Raw genomic sequence first — 21,173 nt, forward strand, 5'->3', positions numbered from 1 at the left:
TACCTAATAGAGACTCATGTATGCAAAATGCAACCTAAACATGTCTAAATCCTAATCTCTATGATGAAAATGTTTATGAATGAATGGATAAAACAATGCAAATATGCAAGATATCAGTACTCTGGAAGGTTATGATGGACTAATGGGAGCAAGGAATACAAGAGCGAGTCAGTCGCCACTACACTCGGAGATAGAGGCTCTCATATGGGCAATGGAATGCATGAGGAACCTTAGACAGTTCCGGGTTATCTTTGCAACGGATTGTGCTCAATTGGTGAAGATGGTTTTGGAACCAGAGGAGTGGCCAGCCTTTGCAAGCTATTTGGAAGACATAACATTTTTGAAGAGAAGTTTCAACAGCTCAGAGATCATTCATATACCACGAACACAAAACTCAAGGGCGGACTCAAGGGCGGACAGTCTTGCACGCAGTGCAAGGAGACAACCGTCGTCTGTCGTTCATATGGATGCAGAGCTATTGGTGTGGTTTGCAGAATCTATATGAGTCTGTTTATGTTGCTGATAAAAAAAAAAAAAAGACACAAGTAAGAAGAAGAGCTAAGTTAAGGTTCACAATAGTAATAAGAATGATACGTTTAAAGCCATCAACAGTGATCATGTATATTTAATAATGATCACTCCAGGCCAATCCATGAACATAGAGGAAGATGGATCATCATAGTCTAAACTCGGCTTTCATCGTTGCTCGAAACCTTAAGATATGGACGATAAGATATGTTTAATCACAAACACAAGTCCGAAAAAATAATACCAAGCAGCTTAACTTTAATTATACGGTGATAATTGCAGGATGAATATACGCCTCCCAAATAAATCCTTAATGCATACTGTAAATGCAATGATATGGACATAATCCAGCCGTTACTAATATCTTCTACATTTTTACTAGGGAAATCTGATACAAGCTCATGATCTTTGATTGCTCCCATTTCAATTTCCAGAAATCATCGTGAAGACGCCACCCAATGTAAAAGGCAGAGCAAGTACAGCAAGATTCCAGGGAAAACAACATGTCTGTCAGGCATCCACAACATCATCATCAACTATACCCAAAAAAAACCGTAAAAAAAAAGGTTGGTTCTAATGAGACTATAATGCTCACACATAAACATATTTTAAAACTTATACCTTATCTTTAATCTCTGTTTATATTTTAAAAATATAAATCAACAACATATAAATTTTAAGTCATATAATATATATTTTCATTATTATTAGTGTTTCACTCTAATAATTTAAACTTCATTTTATAATTAGATTCTGTAAAGAATACATTGTATATATTTAAAAATAAATATCATAGATTATATTAAACTAAAATTTATATAGGAAAACTCGGGCGTAGCCCAGGAAAGCCACTAGTTATCATTAAAATTCTCAGACTTAACCAAGCGAGGACGGCCCAGTGGTCTTGAGGGAGCTTTGGCCCCAATACGGACACGGGTTCGAATCCCGTCAGCCACCGTCGAATAAAATGGGGTGAAAAAGGCGGCCCTCCAGGATGCCTTCTGCGGAAGTGTACTTAGGCGCTAGTCGGATTCCCTCTGGGGTGTCCGGAATACCTGAATTATAAAAAAAAAAAAAAAAAATCTCAGACTTAATCGTATTATAGTTTCAGCATTTAAGCAAACATATACGTATTCACTTTCAATATGTGTAGTAATTAGCTGTACGTGGGGCTCTTAACCTTGTGGCTACATATACCTCTTGGACTATCCCCTTATGTTATCTAATATAGCGGCTCTTAGCCTTGTGGCTTCATTATGGATCTATGATCATGATATATTTCAGGAGTAGCGTAGTGGGCCTAAATTCGGTACTGGGCCTCCAATGAGCCTTCATTTCATTGTGTTTCTTTCCTCAGCTTGCAGTTGTGTTGGTGTGTTGTAGACTTTGTGACAATTTTTTCTTACCTATACTCACTCATGAAATATTTATTTAACTACATATTTTCCAAACATTTCCATTAGAAGCATTCAAATTCATGATTTATTTTTGAGTTTGAATTAAAAATTTCCCAAATTCTGGAATTTATTTCATATAAGAAGAATAAATGAAATGGAAAGGTGGTGTTGGTGAAGAGTAGGTAGAAACGTAAAGCTAACTCTAACACCTTAGTTTCATATGATTGCCTATTAGCTCATATCTTCCCCCATTATATATAGTTTAAGGCTCTAAGCACACATTGTGATGTGTCGTTTTGCTCATTGGCGGGTTGAATGACAGTTGAGCACGTTCTTGGAAGATTTTTGGTCCCCTATATATGTCGTAAAGATGAAAAATTCAGAATTCTCTCAAAACTATAATGACAAAACACTCATGACAAAATAAAACTATATATAATGAAATTTGAAAGAGATTTGATTAAAAAAGGAATGAATTGGTGCCGTAACACTAAGTCGCACGTTCTTGACGAGAATTGGTCAAGTCAAATGATTAAAATTTAATCCCGCCTCCCCCATACTTTGGTAGATTATTCTTTATGTTTAGTTTTGAATTATAATCTTCAATCATTTGCCGTATTTTTTTAATATAATTTTCATTTTAGTTTTGGTCATTAGACCATGAGCAACTCGAGGGTATTGCTTTTTACCACTGCGTCTCTCTTTTTGGCTACATATCATATATTTTCTCTGTTCAACACATCATATGGTCCTAACGAGTATGTCTCTCTCTCTCGACGAGATCATTATGTATTTACTCCGGCGGTTAGTTCCAATCGGTCATGATATGGTAATGGAAGATTTAAATTGATTTCATGGCATGTCATAGAGATATTTTTGATTCACGAGTTAAAGAAAGAATGGATTCTTACTGAGATTGAGATGATGACATGGATCTAACACATTTCAACTGCGAGTGTTTTTTTTTTTTTTTTTTTTTTTTTTTATATCCGTGGGGGATCCCAAGCGGTAAGCCCAGACTAATCCCCACGAGTCCTTCCATCCGGGCACACACGGTTATAGGCGGGAAGGTGGCCAAGGCGATTCGAACCCAGGGCGGGCACTCCAGCTGGAGTTCCATTACCACTAGGCCAAGAGCTCTTGGTTAAACTCATTTTCAACAGTTGAATAGCATGGAGTGAAGATGTTGAATTTTTATGTTAATCTACGTGTATTCGGAAGGTTTTGAAAAGTTTCAGCTGCTGAAAATTATTTTTGGAGCCCGGACAGCCACGTGTCGCGACATGAGTGGCTGAAACAGTTGGGCGCGTGAGTGCACACACGCCAGATACGTTTTTTTTAAGATCTAAATGTTGTCTTCTGATTGGCTGTACAAATTTCCTTTTATTTTATCCTCACCCAATAATTCAAACTCATTTATTTTATAATAAAAATATTTTTATAAAAATAAAAATTATATCAAAATTTTAAAAAAAAAATTATCTATTTTACTACTCTCATTTCGTTTGGATACAAAAAAAACATAATTTTTCACTATAATCAACTATTTTAGTGTTTTAAACTTTTTTTTTTTTGTTAAATGGATCCCAATAATAATCGTTTCAACATCCAAAACTCTTCTAATTTCCCTTTTAACTTCCAAAATTCCAACAATTATCAATTTCAAAACCAAATTTCCAACCATCCCCAAAATATACCAAATTATGGTTTTCACCAAACCATTAAAAATTATGTTATTAAAAATAAATATTATTAAATTATTAAAATAAATATTATTAAAAATTATTAAAATAATTCAAAATAATATTATTAAAATTATTAAAAATAATTCAAAATATTATTAAAAATTATTAAAATAATTCAAAATAAATATTATTAAAAATATTAAAATAATTTGAAATAAATGTTATTAAAAATAATTCAAAATATTATTAAAAATAATTCAAAATATTATTAAAAAAAATAAGTAAACCAAATTATTAAAAATAATTCAAAATAAATATTATTAAAAATTATTAAAATAATTCACTAAGTATAATAATTCAAAATAAATATTATTAAGAATTATGTTATTTTAGTTTTAAGTTAATTGTAAAAAAAATATGAATTAAGAGTTGTGGGGTAGGGTGTTGATTTTTTTAAAACAAATCATCGTAGAGGTGTAGATTGAAGTGGATGTTGAATAAATGAGGTGAAAGAGAGAAAACATGATGTGGAATGTTAAAAAGAGAAAAATAGAGTGTTGAATATGAAGATGGTGTTAGAAACCATTATACATGGTCTAAGTGGATTAAAGAATCAATCTTCAAAGAAGAAAACTAGTGAATTAGGTTGTTGTTTTTGGTAGACAAAAATTATAAATATTAAAATGATAATTTAAATTTATTATACTGTGCAGTTTTAATTAAATTAAATTGATCTCAAAATATAAAACCGAAAAATAAATATTTTATATTTAAAACAAATTCTCGTAAACGTCACAGTATACAACTAATATAACATTCTCATTCAAATTCAAAACTTAAAAGTGCAAAAAGAATAATATTTTAAATAAAATAAAACAAAGAAAAGAAAGTGGGGGTGAGTGTAAATGATAAGGTGTTGTTTGGTGTACCAATAGCTGGCGTAAGCTGTAACTAAAAAGCTCACCCAGATATAAAGAAAGAAAAAAATATTATTACTCGTTCATCTCTCATCGAACATACATCCCCTTCTTCATTTTGCTACTTCGTCTGAGTTCTTGTGCATTCTGCAATCCGAATATTAGGGTTTTTTTTTTTTTCTGGAGTTAGTAAAAAGGTTGTGACTTGATTCTTGGGTAATGGTTTGAGATTTGAGCAAGACAAGAAAGAAGAAGAAGTTTTTGTGTGTTTTGAAGTTTGCGGCGGAGATGAGCGCATCGAGGTTCATAAAGTGTGTTACAGTCGGCGATGGTGCCGTCGGAAAAACCTGTATGCTGATCTCTTACACCAGCAACACTTTCCCTACGGTAAGTCTTCCTTTATTTTTTCTTTTTTTTTTGGCTCTCAACTCAATGGGGTTCTTGAAGCTTCTTTGACAATGGGGGTTTAGGTGATAAAGCTGTAAAATGTTTAAAGTTTCGTCCTTTTTTGGCTCTACAGATCATCTGAAACCTTATCCTTTTAGCATCAATCTCGTCTCTTTATTTGATTCGACCTGACTATTTATACATATATAAAGCCAAACTCTGATGACTTGTTGTTATCAGGACTATGTTCCAACTGTTTTCGACAACTTCAGTGCTAACGTGGTTGTAGATGGGAACACTGTGAATCTTGGATTGTGGGATACAGCCGGTAAAACATCATCCCTTTTTGAACACCAGCATCTTGTTTCTTGTTTTGTTTTGTTACTAAGGTCTTGGCTGGGTTGGGGGGGTTTGGTGCAGGTCAAGAAGACTATAACAGGTTAAGACCCTTGAGTTACCGTGGTGCAGATGTCTTTATTCTCGCTTTCTCGCTTATTAGCAAAGCTAGCTACGAGAATATAGCCAAGAAGGTTCGGCTCTTTTCTTGCTTCTAACTTTCCTCTACTGTTTATATTATTAACCTTTGCTGAGCTGATTCTGAATTGGTTTCTTATTCAGTGGATTCCTGAGCTCAGGCACTATGCCCCTGGAGTTCCTATCATTCTCGTGGGAACTAAACTCGGTATTGACTCTCTCCTTCCGTAAAACTCTTCCCTGATAACAAGAAAAAATACTTTATATTTGGAATTTGCAGATCTTCGAGATGACAAGCAGTTCTTCATAGACCATCCCGGTGCAGTGCCAATCACTACAAACCAGGTATGTAACCTCCACAATCTAATATTCTTTCAGACACCAAGTTTTTTTTTGTCAGATGAGACGAGTCTTAATTTGTTTTGTCTGCAGGGAGAGGAACTAAAGAAACTCATAGGATCTCCAGTTTACATTGAATGTAGTTCAAAGACGCAGCAGGTACATACACTCATTATCAAATTTTATCTCAGATGCGTGTTTGTTTGTTTGTGGTTTGTATGACTGAAAAGTGTTGGATTTTGTTATTCTGCAGAATGTGAAAGCAGTCTTTGACGCAGCTATTAAAGTGGTGCTTCAGCCACCAAAATCAAAGAAGAAGAAAAAGAACAAGAATCGTTGCGTTTTCTTGTGATCATCATCTTTTAAAAAAACAAGCAAGAAGAAGATTTGTAGGTAACAAACCAAGCTGAAGAGAAGAAGAGATCCATCATCAAATGCAGCAACGCTGTATAGTTGTTGTAATCTAATGAGTGAAGTGAGGGCCAAAGAGGTTTATTAGTAAACAGTGTGAGAAGTTCTTGATGTGTTGTTGTACTTTTAACTATGTAGACTAATCATTTCTTAATGCATTTTTGTTTTTTGCTACTGGGATCTCATGAGTTTTGGACCATAGAACAGAAACAACGTTTACATTGAGACATAGGCAGATTGAAAACGAAGATTCTATACACAATAGAGATAGAGTATTAGTAGCAAAAGAGACTACAAAATAAACCAAATGTGTACACATACTTTTCAATGTTGACATCCATTTCTTCTGAACTTCCATAAAAAACAAAAGGAGGTTTAGGTCTATGGATTTGATTTGAAGACTGGAGGATACAAGTCACAACTTAATGAGTTCATATTTGTCACCCATCAAGCCACCTTTCTGTTTTTGGAACCTCATGTAACGCAATGTGCTTGTAAAGAAAGGATCTGAGTGGGTTCTTGTGTTACCGTTGTTGTCGCTTTGCATCTCCGTGTTAATCAACTCTATCAGAGACTGTATATCAGATGGGGTTATATGTGGACTCCCTTTCTCATAGAAATATATGTACCTGAAAAAAAAAACATTTATTAATATTGAGATATGTTTCTGTGTGTGTGAACCAATCTCAGATGTTTTAGTGTACCGACTTGTTCAAGATTTCGACAAACAGCGTGACTGATCCGCTGCTACCTCGGGTTGCATTAGCCATTTGTTGAGCTGCGTTTGCTATCCTCAGTGCACGTCTTAAACATAGAAGAGCTCTAAAAGAATAACATCGATGATGAATTAGTTTAGAAGCTAAGAAGAGCAATGTGAACAGAGAGGGAGTACGTACCTTTCTCCATCTTTGATGCCATCTAGATCATCGACCCAGAAGAGGTGAGAACATGCATAAACCGCTCGACACTGATCAGGCTTCTTTAAAAGCCTTGCTGAGTACTGGTCACAAGAGAAAAACACATCAAATTGAGAAGAAATCTTATAAAACGAGAAAGCATTGGCAAAAAAGAGTTAGTACCCCGCCCCCGGTTGCTTTCGGTGTCAAGGTGTCTCTGTTTTCGACACCAAAGACATTGATCCTTTGCAAGGTTCCAGCAATCAGATGAATTGCAGTGACCTGTGCCTTGGAGTCCTATAGTATAATCATACAATAAATATAAGAAGTGAAACTATATTAAAAGTTGAGGAAGAGAACTTTAGTTGTCGAAAGTTCAGAACAGAAAGGAAAATAAATCACCGCGATTTCTTCCTCGTATAATATAAATGCTTGAGTGAAAAACTCATAAGCAGCAGGCTCAAGATCACAATCACTTGCGGCCTGATCAACGTTTCAAAACAAGAAAAATTTATTGAGAATTGCTATGTCAGATTACACCATGCCTACAGGCAAATTCGAACCTACAGATATTACCTCAGCGCACTGGAGGTAGAGCCTTAAAGCGAGTTCAGGACATGGAACTGACGAAAGAACCTCGATTGTCTGGAACAAAAACACATGTTCAATGGATTATACAAAAATATTGAGCATTTAAACATGAATCAAAAGAATAAATGTCTAGCTCCTGGGAATCCAGCCGAACCTGGTTGAGAATCTGAAAAATCTTCCTCGGGGTTGCTGGGAGATCTTCTCCAGTCATATCTCCACCCTGAGATTCTAGCTGCCTGACCAACTGTGGCGGAAACATTTAAGCAACTCTTAAAGTCAAAACATTTTTTCTTAAAGCAGAGAATCCAATCCCACTGTCGAGTATAAATAAGTGCATATGTTAAAACGTGCATTATAACTGTAATTCATGTAGAAGAAATACATATAAATTGCTTTTCAGTGACAAGAAAAATTCCAGAAAGAAGCGATGAGAGAGTGTATTTAAGATTCTATAGAGCATCAATAGCATTGCAGGATAAAATCTCAGAGGCAATATCCTTTGATTGGGTGGGTTTGTTGTGTAAGGGTCACATATAAATAACTTGATACACACACACACAAGCACGTTAAGGGATAATAAGAGATATACCCTGAGAGCAGAAAAAATAAGCGGGGGAATGGTAAAAGGCAGGCGTCTAGTTCCTCCTGTCATAAGATGCTTTCTCACAACACAAATAATCTGCATATCAGTAATGTACTCAGGTTAACAATTCGTTTACTACATGAAGCCGGCCTGCAGGTAAATTTTGGGATGCAGGCGGCTTCAGGGGAATGGAGCAACAGACTCAGATGTACGGTTTCAAGTAGTAAAAACTATGTCCAGGTTGCGAACATGTCACTGTAATAGTGCCAATTATATCTATTAGAATCATGGAAAGACGGTAGGTCAAGAAAGAAAATGTATATAACTACTGAACCGGAATTAGTATTTGTATGATGTTTCACCTTTAGCATCTCCTCTGGTTCTTCATTATCAAGCATATTTATCAGTCGGGCAACTGAATTTTGTTCCTCCTGGAAATCCTCTTCATCAAGCTAAATGCAAATGCAAACACCAAAAATTCATGAGAACCAAGACGTCAAATTAGAGCTGAAAAGAGTAACTCATTGAAACCAAAGAAAAAGTGAAGCACCTCCTCTGTAGGCGTTTCCATCCAAATCCTTTATAAGTCCTTTTATCAATTCAAACAACACCTCAACCTAGTTAACAAAAATTGGCATGTTATTACAGTAGATAATATATACGTCTTTAATGTGGGGGGGGGGAAATAGAAAGCATACCTTATCAGCAGTTGAAATACACGAGTTGTTTTTCATTATACTTTGAATTATAAGCATTGCCATTAGTTTATTCGTTCCATCATCAAGATGGTCCATGACTCGTGGATAATTTGATAGTGTAAGAGCTGTAACTATGTCATTGTATTTTTCTAAAGGAGCACTCAGAAGTGCAACAACTTGTTTCATTGCACGGGCGTCCTCCAGCTTGGGCCCACTGGAAAGTTTAACTACACATGCGCCCTACAAAGTTTACCGATCCAAGAGTTAGTTTAACACCACAGCTACCACATTAAACTAATCACTAGACCTAAACAATGCATCATACACCATTCAAAAATATTAGCGAAGAAACAAACTTAGGAAAGATGGTCAAGGGAGCCATACCAATACTTGATCCACATAGTCGAGTCGATCAGGATGAACCCGGAGTGCAAAAGTCAGAAGAGAGACAAACAGCGTCATAGCTCCAACAATAGGCATCTCAATCTGTGTATCTATCACCTGCGGCTCACACCAAAACATACGTCATACAAATGCATCCCAAGAAAAAAAAACACCATATGCAGAAGGCTGGAATAACCAAAGACTCAAAGCTTTGAACCCATTGACCTGTAGAACTTACAATAAGAACTGAGGCAGATAGGTCCAGACCGGTAAAAAGTGTGGGATCAAATTAAACAAGATACAGCATTTAGCAATTTGCTAGCCTGAATAATATTTTAATAGTTACTTATTCACAACGTTATGCATAAGTTTAGATGCTCTCCTCTTCTAACTACTTAAGGACAGACATTTTTAGACTATCGTGGCATTATTTTCCATCACATGTCATAGATGTATGATCTGATGATGCCTGATAGAAGAGTTGATTAAGAGAATGTAACCAAAGATTGGAAAATATCATCACAGACTACAACCAAGCTAACTACTTTTCATGGTACTGGGGACCAACAAAGGACTCTTCTACGGTCCATTATGTTTCAAAAATATCCAACAACCAAAACAAAAGTCCATTTATAATAGACTTTTTCTTTAATGGAGCCAACCTTTCCAATTGCATTGTTCAGTTTAGCAAAAGCTTCCACTTGCAAAAATTCGTGTAAAACCTGCCCAGAAGTATAGAAAAGGAAAGACATCTCAGTAGCATTGAACAAAAATAAAAAGGCACAACAAAAGCTCAATAGACACTTACATCTGGACTTGAGACAGCATAGTTTGACAGCCGGTCCATCAGTTGAGTTAACACTATCTTGGTGTCCACTGTTGGCTGAGAAAATATTTATTCAAGTCAGAGAGGAAGGGACAAGTCAAAGATCTCAGTGGAAAAGTGCAGATGATGAAAACAACAAGTGCTCTTTCTTGAGGATTCCCTACTTAAGAGTTTTGTAAGAGATCAGGGAACCCATCAAAAACTTCTAACTGGTGAGCTAAAGCCCTAATCACCGAGAAATAAGCAAAAGAATACCCAAATACTTGCAAACAGCAAGGATAGTGGCAATCTAGTAAGCTCAGATAAACCCTTTCAGTATGAGAATAATTAATCAGGAAGCAGCCGACAAAGCATTTTAGATAATATACAATTGCATTGGATATGAGGAAAGAGAGAAATCGCAACTGCTAGGCTACCCACCATCAGTTGAGTACAAGCAGCCAAAAGTGTCTCAAGAGTCTGCAAGTGATACTCATCAGGAAAGACTTGAATTATGCACTCCATCAGATAATACTGAGCAAAATCATCTTTACAGTTGACGACCTATTCAAGCTTTCAAGGTTTATCAGATAATACAGCAACTGACGACATCCCAATCACACCAAAAGGAAACAGGTGATGGATGCAAAGATGAGCTGCTGAACCTGCTCTAAGATCCTTGGAAGAACAGTCTCTTTGTACATCTCAAGGTGAACACCTTCTATTTGTCCTAGAACGTGCAAATTTTTCCCAACCTGAGAGGAAAACACAAGATATAACTTATTGGGCAGTGACATAGGTAAAATATGTATTCAGTCCAGTAGTGGTTTTGATAGTACAAGATCACGAAGTTCGTTCCTCTCTTTCTCCTGCTTCTCTCGAACTGTTCCAGGTCCCTGCAGTCCAAGGAACACCTCAGCTCAGGTTGACCAATATCAATGATTCACAAGCACCACACAACCTGCATGACCAAAATCATGCTCTTTCGTGGTTCATTTTATGCTTCAGTCAGAGGCATGCAAGTGCAGAGGTGCTATGCGTATCTAACAACCATCAACTCATCACAGATAAAAAAATTTACCTGATGCTGAATTCGAACCCAGAGCTTATTAATCTCAGTGAAATTTTGTAGCACAAACTCGACAGCATCCATCACAGTATTTGCATCTCTGCAGGATAGTTGCAAGAAGAGTAAACAAACAACTAAGCAACCAAAATTTAAAAGCAAAAGAGAAGACGCACCCTTGGTAGTCTGAACCAATCTCAGGTAACTTATCCCTGCTCACTTGGGTAAGATAACTCCTCAGAAAGAGCCCACGAATAGGATGTTGAACACCTCGGCACATCTCCACGAGATCCTTAAGAACATCCTTAGAAGGAGCCTGCTTGCTTTTGATATAAACAGACCCTACCGTACATAGCAGATACCTGGTAGACCAATATGACGAGTTTCAGTAAGAAAGCTGTAAATCATTCAGCAAAAGAAATCAATGCAGATCAAGAAAGATAGTGGAAAAGAAAGCAAATAATCTCTTGCTGCCGCCTAGCCGTCTCTATAGATGCATGGCCGGTTCCAACTTCCAAGCATAGCCACAGATGTAACACTGGTCTAGAGTCCCCAAAATTTTTAGCCATATGACTTCCAAATTGTTAAAATCAAAATTAATTATATTAAATTTTTTTACCAAATTATCTCAGTAATGTATAATGTAAACGAGGAGATCGCCATTCTGAAATCTAACTTCATAACTAACTATAGTCCAAAATCTTGAGAGTATCAGATCCTAAGCTGACGTTGAGAGTGATTTGTTCATCATCATTTTCTAGTCTAATCTCATAACTGTAGTCCTAATCTATAGCTAATAATTGAGACAATCAGATGATCAAAAATGAATCTAAGATGATCAACTGCTTACATCCGGGGCAAAATGTTGCCAGCATGTTGAACAAGCTCATACAAATCAACCACAGGTAAGCCATGCCTGCTCTCATCCCTCAAGAAAATCTCCAACTGCCTCAACTGATCGAAAGCTCGCATATCTAAAATCGAATCGATCATTAGAAAACGGCCAAAACAAAGCAACGAAATCGAGAGAGAGAGAGAGATTCACAGAGATCGTAGTATTTCTGAGGAGAGAGCTTGGAGGTGCGGAGCTCAGATAGCATGAGAGCGGAGTACTTGAGGACTTCTCTGAGATTGTTCGCGTCCTGAGAAGATAGATAAAACTCAAAAGAGATATAATAACTAAAAAAAGAGTTAATGAAAAGAGCAACGGACCAAGGCGCGATGCATGAAGAAAGCGTTGTGCTGGATTCCCGCGATTCCTTCCGCCAGTCACTTCTCCTCGTCTTCTACTCCGCCCAGCCTCCTCATTTCTTCTTCTTCTTCCTCCTCCCTCCCTGTCTCACCCGTTTTCTTTTCTCTCCTGTTAAGCGTAGACTTTCGATTTTTTTTTTTTTTTAAATTATCATCTCACCAGTCGAGAGATATGTTCTTTTTTTGTATCTTACATTAAAAATTCCCAATTGATGAAACTGGAATCTATTCTGTTAACATAATATCAACCGATATATACATAATATTATTTTTAAAATAATATTATAATTTTAATTAGAGAAAAAGACAAAAATAGCAGTAAATCAAGTTTTTGTTTCCAAACTAGCACTCAAGGTCAAAAGTCACAAAAATAGCACTTAATGTTTTATCAAAAGTCACAAACTTAGGGTTTAGAGTTAAAGGGTAGGGTTTAGAATTTAGGGTTTAGGGTTTAGGGTTTAGAGTTGAGAAATGAGGTTTTGGGGATAAGATTTCAAATTTTGAAAAATAAAAAAATTAAAATTTTCAAAGGATAAACTTAAAAAGCTGTTATTTTGGTCATTTTAGTTTTTGAGTGCTATTTTTGTGATATAAACTTAGAAATGTGTTATTTTGGAGATTTGCCCTTTTAATTAATACATATATTTATTATAATATTTAAGATAATTAATATAAATACTTATCATGGTAATATATTTTATTATGATATTGTTGATATTTTCTCCTTTGTGATTGTTTATAAATTATAACCCTTTCTCTTAGGGAAAATCGCATAAAAAATCTTCGAGATTGCAACCACTTACACTTTAAACCCTCAAAGTATTTAATTGTCGGTCTTTTTTTTGAATTTTTTTAAACTATTTTATTAATAAAATAAATATTAAAATAAAGAAAATATAAAAATTTATAAAAAAGTTCAAAACAAATCACTAAAAATTCACAAAAAATCAAAAAATCAACCAAATTTTCTTAAAATTATTTTATTTATAAAATAAATATAAAAATACAAAAATAGAAAAAATTCATAAAAAATTCCAAACAAATCATAAAAAGTGAATAAAATTCACAAAATTCAAAAAATTCACAAATAATATTTTATCTTATTTTATTAATAAAATAAATATATAATCATAAAATTTTACAAAAATAAAGATTCACAACAATACTTATATTATTTTATTAATAAAATAAGTATAAAATATAACAATCCATAAAAAATTCATAACAAATCATAAAAATCACTAAAAATTCACAAAAAATCAAAATATTCACCAAAAAAATTAAATTATTTTATTAATAAAATAAATATAAACATATAAAAAAATTCATAAAAATTCAAAACAAATCATAAAAAGTCAATAAAATTCACAAAAACTCAAAAAAATCACAAAAAATATTTTAAATTATCTTATTAATAAAATAAATATTAAAATACAGAAAATATTAAAATTCAAAAAAAAAATTAAACAAATCATTTGAAGATAATGATTTTTTATAATCTGAAATAGAGTAATCATAACCCAGAGACTGACTGCTATTTTGCATTTTTTTTAATCTCTTATGTTCTATGTGTGTGTTGGTTGGATTTGGAAAAGTTCACGATTGTTAAAGGGAAGAATGTATATTAATGATAGCTTGAGGGTAGCCAGTTTATAGCACTCAATGCACGTTATTCCTTAGTCGCTTTTATGAAACCACATATAATTTTACTCTTTATTTTTGTGAATTTTTGTGATTTGTTTCAATTTTTTAATGATTTTTTTTATATTTTATGTATTTTGATAATTATTTTACTAGTAAAATAATATAAATATTGTTCTGAATCTTTTATTTTTTGTAAAATTTTATGATTATTTTTATATTTATTTTATTAATAAAATAATTTAAAATATTTTTTCTGAATTTTTGTGAATTTTATTAACTTTTTATGATTTGTTTTGAATTTTTTATATTTTTTTATTTAGTTTATGAATAAAATAATTTAAAAAAAATTTGGTGAATATTTTGATTTTTTTGTGAATTTTTAGTGATTTTTATGATTTGTTTTGAATTTTTTTTATGAATTTTTATATTTTCTTCATTTTAATATTTATTTTATTAATAAAATAATTTTAAAAAAATCAAAAAAAAAAGAGAACCTACACATCATCGATTTTGAACACTACCGGTTACCGTTTTGACTTGATGTACAAGTAAACCAGGTTGGAGGTTTCTTTTGATAAAACTTTCACTTTGAAGGTTTAAAATGCTTGTGAAATACTTTCAGAGTTTAAAGTGTAAGTGGATGCCACCTTGAAAGTTTTTTATGCGATTTTTCCGTTTCTCTTCTACGCTATTGGATTTTTTCGGTCTACAAATACAATAAGTATATATAAAAATTAAGTTTTAATTTCAAATCCAAATTTTTTAATATAGTTATTACTATAAAAAAAATTTGATTCAACATCTACGTCCCATAAATAAAATTATCAAACATAAGAAAATAATTCAATACACTGATTACAAATTATTAGACTCCAACAATGTTTAATTTGGGCTTTATTACGCTTACGTTGAGATTTCAGAACGGGTCTGAAGAGGGATGGAACCTAGCTCTAACATATATGAGTGCACATATGTTACCGTACTCATGTTCTTTGGATAAAACTCAAACATAAGCGCTGATTGGTAGAACATTAACATTACCAATAACAGTATGCTATAGAATTATTATGCTGAAGGAGCTGTAAGATTTTGCTAAACTATTTAATAAGATGATTGATAGAGTAATATGATGCTATTTAAAATTATTATAAAAATTAGTAAATAATATATTTATTTTTAATGAATATATGTCTAATATATATATATATAAATAAAAAATAAAATTTATTTATTTTATTTAATAGTTTTAAAATTATGCTTATTTCGAAAATTATTATTTTAAAATAAATTTTATAATTAAAATAAATTTTACAATTAAAATATCTATTTTTTAAAATGATATTACACATTTAAAATAAATTATATTATATTTTAAATGTGAAATACTATTTAAAAAAAAAATTATTGTAAATTAATTATAGAAATCAAAATTTTATTTTCTGGATATAAAAATAATTTTATGTTATTATTAAATAAAATAAATTAATTAATTATATATTTTTCTTAATTTTATAAATTATAAATACAAATGCTCTTCTAAAAGCTTCATATGAGAACATTGACCATAGAGCATTTGGAAAACATTAACATTTAATAAATGTTTCTTTAAATGATTTTCTAACAATTGTTGATTGGATAATGTAGAGCATAATGTTAATGCTCGTACTCTACCAATCAAGGCAATAGTCTAAATCATTTTTGAAGAATAAAACTATACAATATAAAATAATCACTCCATATTTGTCAGTATTTAAAGACACACGAGACTGACTTTCACCCCTGACATTTTTAATCTTGATAGTGGGCCTAAACTCAACTATTGGGCCTTTAGAAATCCAGTTTAGAATCCCAAATGTATCCCCAAAAAAATTCAAAGCCGGTTTGTCGAAACGTTGCCTCATTTTGTAACTCAAACAGACGGGTTCATACACCAACATTCGCGTCTCTCTATGTGTTCATACGTTCTTGTTTCCTTTAAATCCAACACACTTGAAACTCAAACGAATAGGGTTTCTCGGTCGGTACATCACACACATCTTCTTGCATTACACATTCTCCAACGCATTCCGAGAAAAAAAAAAACAAAAACTCTCTTCATTTAAATAGTCCATTATGCAAGGAGGTCCAGAGAAGTTGTCATTCAATAGGTCAACAGGTACCTTCGGAGTAATCACAAATAATCCAACCATATCGCCAGGCTTGCTCGATCCGTATAAACAACAAGCAGTTAACTTCAACAATTGGGTACAGGTGTTGGTCCATTCTTATTAATTAGTGTTCTTTTCTTATATACTCTATAAAATTTACACTTAAACTTAAACTAATTAACGCAGAACCACCAGAAGACATTAGAATTGCATAATCAATATAAGGCTCTCGAGGAAAGAGCCGTGTTTTGTCTTAAAGCAAAAGACAAAGTCATCGAAGAGATGACGAGAAAGTCCTTAGCTAAGGAGGCTCAACTGAAGAAAGCTTTAGCAGAAGCCGAGTTTTGGAAGAAGTCGTTGGAGCAGAAAAGTGCTGTGTGTAGCGATCTTGCTGGGAGGCTCTTGGAAATAAAGAGAAGAGAGACGAAGACTAAAATGGTAGCGGAGAGGAAATATGCAGAGGAGGCTGAGTCGTCTACTGGTGAAAATAGTGACAACGTTTTAGACACGGCAAGGACCCGTGGGTGTAAAAGACGCCGTCTATGAAAGAGGCGGGGTGTAGGATTTTGCACACGTTGTTTAGTAGTGGTGTTATCTTTCAGTGTCTCCACTTCCGTTGTTGGTATGAGCATTCAAATGTATTATTGTTTTCTGTTCAAAACAACGCCTCTCACATTTGTTACATATCTTTTTTATGAAAAAAGTAATGGGAAAATGATCATTATCTCAAGTTCTTTTTCTTTTGAGTAGAATGTCAAAATTATCCAAATCAAAGACTTATGTTTACATCAAGTTCAACCTATTTTGAAAGTGCAAAAGAATAAAAAATTATCCTAATATCTACGTTGTGTTGTTATTACTTGTGATAAACCAAATCCCCAAACCATCCTCATAGCTCTTGTCTCCCATTCTTTGAATTGTGATAAATCTGTTACGGACATTTCTATACAAAAGTTTTATAGGAAAAGCAAAACAAACGCCGAACACAAAAGTACGAAAATATAAATCCCAATTCGAACGTCGTGATGCCCTAATGCCCTAAGTGAATAGGGTTTAGAAAGTATCAAAAAAGTTGGTCGAAGTAAGAAAAATTATTAGGATTATTAACTTAGATAAATACTTCATTTTTGCAAGGTATATGTCATTACATAATATGTCAAACAAACAAGCAAAACAAAAACCCAACTACGAATAAACAAAGAACAATTGAAAATCTTGTCAATGTGAAAATCCTCGTTTCATTTTTTGGAGATAATTTGTAGTTTGATCCGCCTCTATCAGGTGGGGAAGAATGTGTCAACATGTCGAAATGTATTAGGAATAATTATTTATATACTTCTAATCAAATTTACGGAATTATTATCTTCGTACGAATCTTGTAGTTAATTTGACCCACTTCAGCCTTGTGGGGATGAATGAGTCAACATGGCGAGATGTATTAAATGAAATGAACACTCTCATCGTGTGTGTGATCACTACTCCCATGCATTTTTAGCTTCCATCGACAACCAAGACTAAACGTCTAAAAATAGTTAGAAAATACCACTTTAATTCTCTATATTATCATTAACTGAATGCTCTAAAAAACGTAAAAGAGTCTAAACACTTGTTGCGGGAAACAAAATCAACTGAATGTTAGATATGTGTAGGGAAAAAATATTGGTGTTAGCATTATTTTCCATTTATTTCACATCAGCCGTAGATGCGAATGGATCATTTCCTGCGCTTTTGGCTTTTGGAGATTCAATACTTGATACCGGTAACAACAATTTTCTTCTGACTTTTATGAGAGCAAATATCTGGCCATATGGGAGAAGCTACACAATGAAAGTGCCCACGGGAAGATTTGGAAATGGAAGAGTTTTCTCCTATATAATTGGTATATATATATATATATATATATAACATCTGAGCTATTATAATTTTTTTTGTCAACCATCCATACGATAAGATCAAGTTCTAGCCGGCATAAATGTTATTCAACATACCATTTTTATTTTATTTTTTGGGTTGTGGCAGCCGAGGGTTTGGGGATAAAAAAAACTTTACCAGCTGCTCGTAAGTTTTTCATTGCTCCAAGCGACCTCAAAACTGGTGTTTGTTTCGCTTCAGGTGGTGCAGGAGTTGACCCTGTTACATCTAGACTAATGGTGAATAAAAAGATAACGAACTTGTTACCTCGGTTAAAAACATTATAAGATGTCTTAACTAACATTTTCTAATTAAAATTATATGTGTGGCGGTTTGGTTAGAGAGTTTTAAAGCCGAGCGACCAAATAAGTGATTACAAAAAGTACATAATGAAGCTAAAGGTCGTAGCTCCTACACAAGCAAGTTCGATCATTGCAAACGCAGTGTATCTTGTTTCTCAAGGAAATAATGATCTTGGAATCTCGTTTTTTATGACTCGATCTGCATTCATGCGAGGATATGTGACGAGTGGTTTGTACACCACTAGACTAACTAGTTGGAACAAAAAATTTATGAAAGTAAGACAAAACTCTAATATTTTATTCATGCAATAGTAGTATGAAGTATGTATATTTTGTTCACATTTGTTTTGGTCATGTATGAAGCAAATGTATGATCAAGGAGCCAGAAAATTCGCAGTGATGGGAGTGATACCGTTGGGATGTTTGCCTATGACAAGAGTCTTCGGTAGGTGTAACTTGTTCGGAAATATGTTAGCTGAAAGGTACAACGGAAAATTGAGGAATGGTGTTAAAACTTGGCCAAGCGAAGCCGGTTTTCGTGGTGCAAAGTTTGTCTATGTCGACATGTTCGGCACTCTTATGGATGTCATGAAAAATTATAGAAAATACGGTACGTTTATTTACGCGGCATATATCATTTATATTTGTAGCACTCATTGATCTGTTCATTCACTGTGAGTCTGTGACATACTCCTTTCATTTCATAATATATGATGTTTTAGAAAAAAGTTGGTGTTTTAAATTGTAAGAAATTTTGATATTTTATGTAAATTTTAATTTTTTTTAGAAACTATTCAACCAATTATATTTTACAATTATTTTATTATTTGTTTAATTATTTTTAATTTATTTTTATAATGAAGTTTTATAAAGAACACTAAATTTATTAATCTTGTACATTTAAGCATAACATCTTACATTATTAAACAAAGGTAATCTTAGTTACAAAGCATTAGGCAAAATCTATTTAGTAGTGACGTATCATGTTCTTATATTGTTGCAGGATTTAGTAATGCGAACAATGGGTGTTGTTGTATGCCTACAGCGATAATACCTTGCATAAATCCTCATAATCATGTCTTTTATGACTTTGTTCATCCCTCGGAGAAAGCCTACAAAACCATTTCCAAAAGGCTGGTCCAGGATATCAAGAAAGGCCTTGCCTAGTTTCAGTCTTACGATCCTATATTGTTGTAATCTTTCTAGCCAACAACGTACCAAATTAAACAATAATAAACAATCAACATCGTTAATTAATTATATATTTATGAGCATACATGATGACCTATTGATAATCTTCTTATTACAAAAAGGGGTGTATATTCTAGTTATGTATTGTTCATGTATAAACATAATTTCAGATCAAGGTGTTTGTTTACAATGTATGATCAAGGAAATATATAAATCAGAAAAGGCTTTATATAATTGTAGGAAACGATGACTTAATCAATAACCATTTCCTAGTTAACTAAATTCAAATGTATGGAATAAGAAAATAACAATAATGTCCCAACATTGATGATTATAGCTGATACTGTAGTAAATAATATATTTTAAAATTTCTCAATTAAATCTTCGTAAATGTATCTCCTCTTTTCTGGAGAAAAAATAGAATGGTAACAACAGACAAATCAGTGTAATTTGCTATGATACGAGACCATAATACTGTTCGGTCAGTGCACAACAGTTCATTACGAACAAATATATCTTTTAATAAACTATAAAATCCAGCAGATTAGACAATTTTCTCTGAGTGATAGTATCATTATTTTTATCAAGCCTCTTAATGAATATTTTTTTTTTTTAGTAAAAATGTTAAGATTTATTACCAAGTTTTAAATTTTTTTACAGAACAACGTAGAAACTAAGAACAGAACAGAGATACATAATTAAACTAAACACATACTCAGACCTAGATAAAGAATGAACTGATAACAAGAAGAGAAGCTAACTAGCAAAGACGCATCAGAATTGGAGAATACACTTGCCGCAAAATCAAACTTGCAGTTAAAGCGAGGACTAAACCCAATAGATTTTGGCTTATTCCCGATGATCAGACCTTAATGATCCGGGTTGTCAAGAACAGCTTAACGAATATCTAGATAGCATGAAAGGAGTTGGGGTTGGAAAATGATAATGATAATATCTTATCACTACAAGAAAACACATGCTTAGCGAGGAAATTTAACGAGGAAAAACAATCCTCGTAAATTTACGTCGATTTTACGAGGAACTTACGTGGAAAACTAAAGTCATCGTTATTTTCTCGTAACATAACGACAAAAGTGTTTCGTCGTAAAGTGGATGTAATTTAACGAGTATTTTACGAGGAAAAACTATTTCCTCGTAAATACGACGTAAACTTTGAGTGTTATTTACGAGGAAATAGTTTACGTGTATTTAGCGAGGAAATTTTGAATCCACCAACTTTGTAGGTGTTACACGTTTTTTTTTTGCCACCTAATTAATTTTCGTCGTAAATTCATAGGAAAATTACAACTACCAGATTCGAAATTTCCTATAAATATGGATGTTTGAACATCATTTTAAACACACCAACAACAAAAAACGTGAAAGAAAAAAAAATGGCTGGCTCCGGGACTATTTACGAGTTGCGGAAGTGGATGTATATGCATAGAGATGCTAACGGGAGAGTGACGAAAGAATACCTTGCGGGTCTGGAGACATTTATGCATCAAGCAGATTCAACACCGCTCGCCCAAGAAAGTGGTAAGATGTTCTGTCCTTGTCGGAAAT

At 33.3% G+C, this 21,173-nt stretch overlaps 3 protein-coding genes and 1 pseudogene across 4 annotated transcripts; 3 read left to right on the forward strand and 1 right to left on the reverse strand.

The window, feature by feature from the left end:
- The first annotated feature begins 4,577 nt into the window (after window positions 1-4,577).
- Window positions 4,578-6,312, forward strand: LOC106327388 (rac-like GTP-binding protein ARAC5). The gene is made up of 7 exons (XM_013765529.1): window positions 4,578-4,914; window positions 5,155-5,242; window positions 5,335-5,444; window positions 5,533-5,596; window positions 5,669-5,733; window positions 5,821-5,886; window positions 5,981-6,312. Exons 1-7 carry the CDS (start codon window positions 4,816-4,818, stop codon window positions 6,077-6,079), a joined length of 591 nt encoding a protein of 196 aa, XP_013620983.1. The 5' UTR covers window positions 4,578-4,815; the 3' UTR covers window positions 6,080-6,312.
- A 31-nt stretch (window positions 6,313-6,343) lies between these two features.
- LOC106327387 lies at window positions 6,344-12,579 on the reverse strand (annotated as a pseudogene).
- Window positions 12,580-16,062: 3,483 nt separating this feature from the next.
- Window positions 16,063-17,044, forward strand: LOC106326154. 2 transcript variants are annotated; one of them, XM_013764175.1, is made up of 2 exons: window positions 16,063-16,306; window positions 16,390-16,931. In XM_013764175.1, the coding sequence occupies exons 1-2, from the start codon at window positions 16,169-16,171 to the stop codon at window positions 16,747-16,749; spliced, it is 498 nt and encodes a 165-aa protein (XP_013619629.1). In that variant the 5' UTR covers window positions 16,063-16,168; the 3' UTR covers window positions 16,750-16,931. The 2 variants fall into 2 exon arrangements, with proteins under 2 accessions (XP_013619629.1, XP_013619630.1); XM_013764176.1 differs by having other exon boundaries at window positions 16,064-16,300; window positions 16,390-17,044.
- Window positions 17,045-17,774: 730 nt separating this feature from the next.
- Window positions 17,775-19,799, forward strand: LOC106325711 (GDSL esterase/lipase EXL4-like). The gene is made up of 5 exons (XM_013763769.1): window positions 17,775-18,082; window positions 18,223-18,353; window positions 18,456-18,692; window positions 18,780-19,026; window positions 19,420-19,799. The coding sequence occupies exons 1-5, from the start codon at window positions 17,836-17,838 to the stop codon at window positions 19,581-19,583; spliced, it is 1,026 nt and encodes a 341-aa protein (XP_013619223.1). The 5' UTR covers window positions 17,775-17,835; the 3' UTR covers window positions 19,584-19,799.
- The last annotated feature ends 1,374 nt before the right edge of the window (window positions 19,800-21,173 follow it).

The sequence above is a fragment of the Brassica oleracea genome, chromosome C2, assembly GCF_000695525.1.
Source record: "Brassica oleracea var. oleracea cultivar TO1000 chromosome C2, BOL, whole genome shotgun sequence".
NCBI lineage: Eukaryota > Viridiplantae > Streptophyta > Magnoliopsida > Brassicales > Brassicaceae > Brassica > Brassica oleracea.

What these genes read in the sequence shown, in the direction of transcription:
- LOC106325711 (XM_013763769.1), top strand. Translation starts at nt 17,836, where the DNA reads ATGTTAGATATGTGTAGGGAAAAAATATTGGTGTTAGCATTATTTTCC. An exon ending in AGTTTTCTCCTATATAATTG is followed by an intron (nt 18,083 to 18,222) that starts GTATATATATAT and finishes GGGTTGTGGCAG; the next exon opens with CCGAGGGTTTGGGGATAAAA. An exon ending in GGAACAAAAAATTTATGAAA is followed by an intron (nt 18,693 to 18,779) that starts GTAAGACAAAAC and finishes TCATGTATGAAG; the next exon opens with CAAATGTATGATCAAGGAGC.
- LOC106327388 (XM_013765529.1), top strand. Translation starts at nt 4,816, where the DNA reads ATGAGCGCATCGAGGTTCATAAAGTGTGTTACAGTCGGCGATGGTGCC. An exon ending in CCAGCAACACTTTCCCTACG is followed by an intron (nt 4,915 to 5,154) that starts GTAAGTCTTCCT and finishes TGTTGTTATCAG; the next exon opens with GACTATGTTCCAACTGTTTT. An exon ending in ACGAGAATATAGCCAAGAAG is followed by an intron (nt 5,445 to 5,532) that starts GTTCGGCTCTTT and finishes TTTCTTATTCAG; the next exon opens with TGGATTCCTGAGCTCAGGCA.
- LOC106326154 (XM_013764175.1), top strand. Translation starts at nt 16,169, where the DNA reads ATGCAAGGAGGTCCAGAGAAGTTGTCATTCAATAGGTCAACAGGTACC. An exon ending in ACTTCAACAATTGGGTACAG is followed by an intron (nt 16,307 to 16,389) that starts GTGTTGGTCCAT and finishes TAATTAACGCAG; the next exon opens with AACCACCAGAAGACATTAGA.